The sequence below is a fragment of the Nymphaea colorata genome, chromosome 9 (genome assembly GCF_008831285.2).
Source record: "Nymphaea colorata isolate Beijing-Zhang1983 chromosome 9, ASM883128v2, whole genome shotgun sequence".
NCBI lineage: Eukaryota > Viridiplantae > Streptophyta > Magnoliopsida > Nymphaeales > Nymphaeaceae > Nymphaea > Nymphaea colorata.
Genome location: NC_045146.1, coordinates 21044220 through 21051016, shown reverse-complemented (window position 1 = coordinate 21051016; position 6797 = coordinate 21044220). Strand labels below are relative to the sequence as shown.

General features: G+C 38.8%; 1 protein-coding gene across 1 annotated transcript; it reads right to left on the bottom strand.

Moving 5' to 3' along the window:
• Positions 1-639: 639 nt before the first annotated feature.
• Positions 640-972, bottom strand: LOC116260669 (antimicrobial peptide 1-like). The gene has a single exon (XM_031639106.1). It carries the CDS (start codon positions 970-972, stop codon positions 640-642), a length of 333 nt encoding a protein of 110 aa, XP_031494966.1.
• Between the last annotated feature and the right edge of the window lie 5825 nt (positions 973-6797).

The window sequence follows — 6797 nt, the reverse complement described above, 5'->3', positions numbered from 1 at the left end:
TGACCATCTTCGCACCTGTGAGACCAGACATGATACATGCAACTGCTCTATGTGTGTGTGTGTGCAGAGAAAAATATTTGGAGGAGAGACAAGGAAGTCATACCCAATTGGCTAAGTATATATGTATAGGAGCAGGCTGGCTTGCTCCGTCTTCCGTCTGGTGTACACAGTTTGACCCGAGATTTCTTACGATGGATCTGATGATCATCTTCCTTTCTGGGAAGAGCATTCCGACTAAACTCAATAGTACTCTTGCCTCCAGTGTTCAATCGCCCGATTCGAATTTAGGCTCAATCGCATGTCAAACTTTGATCGCTAATGAAATTATCAATGAAAAAACACAGAAAACATGGTCCAACCCACAACATATAAAAGAAATCAGTCTTTATTAATACCATGTTATGTAGGTAATACATTTATTTCCATGAAACGTAGTAAACATGCAGATAGTGTGCATCTGCGCAACACGCACAAAAACACTTAAAGCTCGAAATGTAATTTGCTAGTTCCACGAGTCCCGTAGAGGGCTCAAGAGACTCATGAACTGCACACACACGACAAAGCAACAAACGAAGGAGACCAACTTGGTCTCTTTCTTTATTTAATTAGCCATATACGACCATATACATGACCAGGCGATCAACACTTGATGTGGACGCTCTTGAAGGGGAACGGCCTGCAGTGATTCTTGTCCTCATGTGGCAACACAAACCCAACTCCATGGCAGTTGGGATGCTTGTACACTGTCATCTTTGAGTCCTTGTCATGCTTCTCGTTGTAATCATACTTGAATCCGCCACTGTACTTGAGGTTGTGGCAGCCGCAGCTGTTGTACAACTCGGAGCGATGGCGGCACCCTGCCTCCTCATACACCCTCAGGTAGCTCTTGTACTTTGCATCCGCAATGCTCGCAAATTCAACTACCATAAGCATTGCCACCAGGGCTGCGATCAAACCCAAAGATCTCGCCATGGATGGTGGAAGATCGAAGAAACTAGCTAAATAGCTTGAGATAAAGGAGTATCTCGCTAGCTGGGTGTTGATGGAAATCGATGGTATCTACGACCTTCTTCTTCATCTATTTATACAGCGAGAGGGTTGATCATGTTTAATTACTTAGTCAAATGATACCAGATAGTGGTTGGAACGTCTAAAGCATATAGGGCAACGGTGCTAGTGGCGTGAATCGTCATGCAATAAAACAACATTTCATTTATTATTATTTTTATTTTCTACGAGTAGGCCAGTTCACAACATGTTCAAAGTATGTTCTGTGCATATAACCAGGTTTTGTGTTCAAAACTTGTGGCAAGTTATGCAGGCGCACGCAATAATTCGCCATTCTTAGATTTCAGCACTGCTGGTCAATAAGTTGTGACGTGCTGGAAGGAATGTCTTTTCTTGACTTTTAAAAATGTTACTACCTGTTTTACCCTTGTAGAAAAAATATCTTTTTTTATGAACATAGGTATTTCCGTCATTCTATAGAGTGTGCATTTTTTTATGCACCTGACGGTGCATATAACCAGCCAGCTTTTTCTTAAGAAGTTGGAGATCGGTACCTCGTTCGCCTTCCTCGTTGGCTTCGTTCATCTTTCCTACAAGAGTCTGTCAATCAGGTTCTTAGGTAATAAGAAAAGACAGAACACAAACCCGATCATAATGTGCCATGCAGAAACAACCACCTATAGAGAGAGAGTTCGCCTTTTCTCAAGATTCACAAATTCATGGCCCAGATCTTTTCCAATTAGACCGTCCAAAAGAAACATATAATCACGTATAACTCGATGGAAACTTATACACAGCAATCAGAAGAACTTGAAAGAAAGATCACCCTAGAATGCAAGAATCGATGGACGGTGAAAAAGAAGACTCGAGAATGCAAGAATCGAGGGAGAGCGATCACCCTCGAATGCGAGAATCGAAGGACGGTGAAAAAGAAGACTGAGAATGCAAGAATCGAGGGAAATCGAAAGAGGAGAGCACCTGCTGAATGCAAAAATCTGTTTAAAGATAGAACTAAAAAACCAGAACTGAGCTCTGTTTTCAGAATTTTGATTCCTGAGAAACAAAGACAGGGAATAGTTTAAAAATCTATCAAAAAAACACCGAAAGATAAAAAATTCTGAAATTTTTTGGGCTAATTTTCACAAAAGAAACTCTAAACCAAGAACCAAACCCAAATTCAATTTTATTCTAGAAATAAAAAGTCATAAAAGACTTTTATAGTCTTGACAAGTTTGATTAAAAGGACCTGTTTTTGTAAAGAGTTAATACCAAAGGACCTGTTTTTGTAAAGAGCTATACCAAAAGAAAGTGTTGTTTGAATCTACAAAAGTAAAGGATTTTGAAAAACTAAAAATCAGAAAATTTTGAATAATTTGGTACTAGAGAATAGTGGTCCTCGAATACAACTTTTCCTCATGAAATTAAGATCCTAAAAATTTGTAAAAATCGTGAAAACATCAGAAAGCTATACTGAAATGCAAATTGATAAGAACACAAATATTTCTACTCTATTATGCTTGCAATCAAGGTCAAGCCCTCAAGCACACATGGTTATAGTTAGCAAACTGGTGACCCAGCCTCCATGGGTAGATGACCGAGTCATTGGGTTAGTGAGTTGACTCGGTAACTCGGTTGAATTTTAAAATAACTATATTGTAGATCATTGCAGTTGAATTGAGCAAGTCAGGACCAAATCACGGATGAGTTCGGCCAACTTTGAGTCGTGGCTGGATTTTTTAACGATCGAAGGGCACATGACAGAAATAACAAAAGTGATAAGAAAGACAAATGTAAAGTACCTTAGTGAAGAAATCAAACTATGTTCTTCTTGTAAAACGAAAGAGAGAGAGAGAGAGAGAGAGAGAGAGAGAGAGCACAAGAGATTACGCGGTTCGGTCAAACTCGACCTACGTCCACGAAGCCTTTCCTTCTCTACAATTTTGAAAAAGGGATACTCTTTTACAACCACTAAATCTTGAGAGATGAAAGAATACTAAATAGAAATTTCAGGCTGGTCTGTCAAGATCCAAAAATCTTGGATCTTGATTACAAATTTGGATTTCTTTCCATTTGGAATAAGTTTTGGCGTTTTTCATGTGTTGGAGCATTTGTTGCTTTCTTCTTTTCAGCGTCAATTGCATTTCTTCCATATTTGGCTTGAAATTCAAAATTTGATTTACCTTGCAAGATTGGTAAGGACGTTGGATCGGCAACCTTATCTCTAATTGGTAAGGGCGTTAGATCGGCAACCTTATTTCTAACATGCCCCTTCTATCCAACCTTAATTTCAAGGACGTTTAACATTTCCTTAAGATAATGAAATCTTGGCCCTGGTAACGGTTTAGTGAAAATATCAGTTAATTGCTTTTCTGATTGAACATATTTAATCTCAATTGCATTGTCTGTCACCTTCTCTCTGACAAAATCATAGTCAATTTCTATTTGTCTTGTTCGTGCATGAAAAATTGGATTTGCCGTCAAATATGTTGCTCCAATGTTGTCGCACCACAAAATTGGTTTTTGTTCAGTCTGAATTCTCAGATCCTTCATCAAGTTATTTTACCATATGACTTCTGAGAGAGCTCCTGCAATGGCCTTGTACTCTGCTTCTGTGTTAGATTTTGCCACTGTTTGTTGTTTGGTGGATTTCCAAGATATGATATTGTGATCAATTTTTGTAACATAGCCACTAGTGGATCTTTGATTATCCGGGCACCCAGCCCAATCGGCATCAGTATAGCCACTAGTGCTCCTATGATTTGACGATACTGAGTTTCATTTTCCAATTTTTTCCTGTCGAATTTGGATACGGGGACATTTGGAACAGCAGGCATGACACAAGATTTTGCATTCTCCATGTTTGCTCGCCTCAAAATATCTCTGATATATTTTCCCTATGAGAGTACAATTTTGTCTTTTTGAAGTGACACTTCAATGCCCAAGAAGAAATGTAATTTTCCAAGATCTTTTATGGAGAACGCTTGTCCAAAGCTATGTATAATCCTTTGAATCTCCTGAGGATTATTGCCTGTAATAATTATATCATCTACATATATAAGTAGAAAGATGATTGTATCTTGGGTTTTCCCAACAAAGAGTGGGGTGTCAACTAATGACTCCCTGAACCCATTTTGGAGAAGATATCCTTTGAGTCTTTCAAACTAGGCTCGGGGCGCTTGCTTTAAGCCATAAAGTGCTTTCTTGAGATGACACACTTGGTGAGGTTTTGCTGTATTCTCAAATGTTGGTGGTTGAGTTATGAAAACTTCTTCCTTTAAAATCCCATGAAGAAAGGCATTGTTGACATCCAATTGGTGAATATTACAACCCTTGGACACAACGATAGCCATGACTGCTCGTATAGTGATGAGTTTTATCACTGGACTATATGTGTCAGAATAATCAATTCTTTCCCTCTGGCTATAACCTTTGGCCACAAGTTTGGCCTTATAACGAGCGATAGTCCTATCTGAGCATTGTTTGATTTTGAAAATCCACTTACATCCGACTATATTAACTCCCTTAGGTGGTGTGACAAAGTCCTACGTTTGGTTTTTGTAAAGTGCATCCATTTCACTTTGCATGGCCTCGATCCATCGTGGGTCTTTTAAAGCCTCCTTAAGATTTTCTGGTTCTCTTTCTTCCAGAGATGTAGCAGCCATATAAGTCTTGGGTCGCCTAGTTCCATCTTGAGACCTCGTGATCATGGGATGAGTCTTGCTTGAAGTTTCAATGGTGAGAGAATGAGGATATTGATCAATAACATTTTCTTGAACCCCACGATTAGGACTTGCATTAACTGAATAGAATGAATGACTGTTTGGAGTTGGATCTTTTTCCGATGAATGAGGACTGGGTAATAATACATATTGAGATCGATTTGAACCAGATCTGGTTTGCTTGGAGTTGTTTTCTTTTTGTGTCTCAGCTGGAAGTATGTCAAGATGATTGGAAATCCATTTTTCAACGTCCCCTTTAGTGGTTGGAGAACCAGATCCTTAAAATAAGAAACTTGTCTCGTTGGAAACAACATGTCTGCTAATAAAGACCATGTTAATAATTGGATCTAAACATATATATCCCTTATGACATGTCCCATATCCAAGGAAGACACATGCTTTGGATTTTGGAGAGAGTTTGGACTCTCTATATGGCACAAGAAAAAGATAGCATGTACATCCAAGAACTCGAAAATAATCATATTGAGGGGTAGCGTTGAAAATAATTTCAAATGGAGATTTATTTCCGAGTTCTGGACTAGGCAATCGGTTGATGACGTGAACGACTGTCCTAAATGAATCAACACAAACGTTGAGGGAGAGAGGCGTGGATCGTCATACTTAATCCTGTTTCAACAACATGGCGATGTTTTCTTTCCACAATGTCATTTTGTTGAAGCGTGTGGGGGCAAGAAAGCCATCTTTTTATCCCATTTGTAGTGAGAAAATTTGAGAAATCATTGCTTAAAAACTCCCCACCAGAATCGTTATGAAATTTTTTTATCTTATATCCCCATTATTTTTCCACAAGTATCTTGAAATTTTGGAAGCATGATAACGTGTCATATTTTCTAACAAGTGGAAAAATCAAACTAAAACGAGAGAAATCATCCACAATCAAGAGATAATATTTGTAACTTTCTCTAGAACACGTTGGGACAGGCCCCCAAAGATCCGCATGAAGTAACTGAAGAGGATAAGTGCTATTACTTAAACTGAAATCAAATGGCAGTCGATGCATCTTAGCCAAAACACAACTAGAGCATAAATCAAATTTACTATCATTCAAAGGCACATTATTTTTCTTAAGCAAATTCAATGTCTTCAAGTGAGAGTAACCCAGCAGTTGGTGCCAAAGATTGGCTGGAAGACTTCTCGAATGTTGCGCAATAAGAGTACGTTTAGATTCCTTGTTGTCTTCATCAGCCCATACGTATAGACCATCCTTAGTTTTCCTTTTGTGAAGAGTTGCCCTTGTCTGCAAGTCTCTAACAACAAACCCATTAGCATCAAACTCTATCGAGCAATTGTTGTCATTTGTAAAACGAGAGATAGATATAAGATTTTGACTGATTCTTAGTACATGCATAGCATTCTTTAACCGAAAAGAATGAGATTGAATTGAGAAATATGTTACCAATATGAGAAATCGAAGCCTTAGCACAAGAACACCTTCTTTACCTTGGTAATCGACTTTGTCTTCCATGGAATCATCACTATGAGTCACATGATGGGTTGCACCGCTATCAGGGTACCAAACATTGTCGCGGCCACCATTCAAGGCCATGGCCATAAAAGCCTTTGGTATGTCAGAACATGTCCGTGCAGTATGATTTTGATGCCCACAAAATTGACATATAACCTGCTGATTTTCAGAAGTCTTTTGCCCTGGAGTGCTTCGTCCATTAGGGTAAGAGTTCCTTCTGCGGCTACGACCACCACGACCATTTCTGTCACTATTAGCCCCACGACTGCCATAGTTTTATCAACCACCATAGCCTCCTCGTTGAGTGAAAAAGGTTGTTGCTAAAGACTCAACTTGGGCGGGGATTTTAGGAGCAAGCAATTGAAGTCGATGCTCTTGATTAAGTAAGAGATCATGTAACTCAGAAAAGATGGGTAGTATTTTGGACATGGTGACTATAGTAATAAAACTTTCATACTCACTTGATAGACCGTTGAGAGTATGCAAAATCAGATTTGAATCAGAAACAATTTCATTCACAACTCAAAGAGAATCAACCAAAAACCTCAAGTGGTTGAGATATTTTAACATACTTTTGTTATTCT

Bases quoted from the DNA above. Each gene is read 5' to 3' on its own strand.
- LOC116260669 (XM_031639106.1), bottom strand. From the start codon at position 972: ATGGCGAGATCTTTGGGTTTGATCGCAGCCCTGGTGGCAATGCTTATG.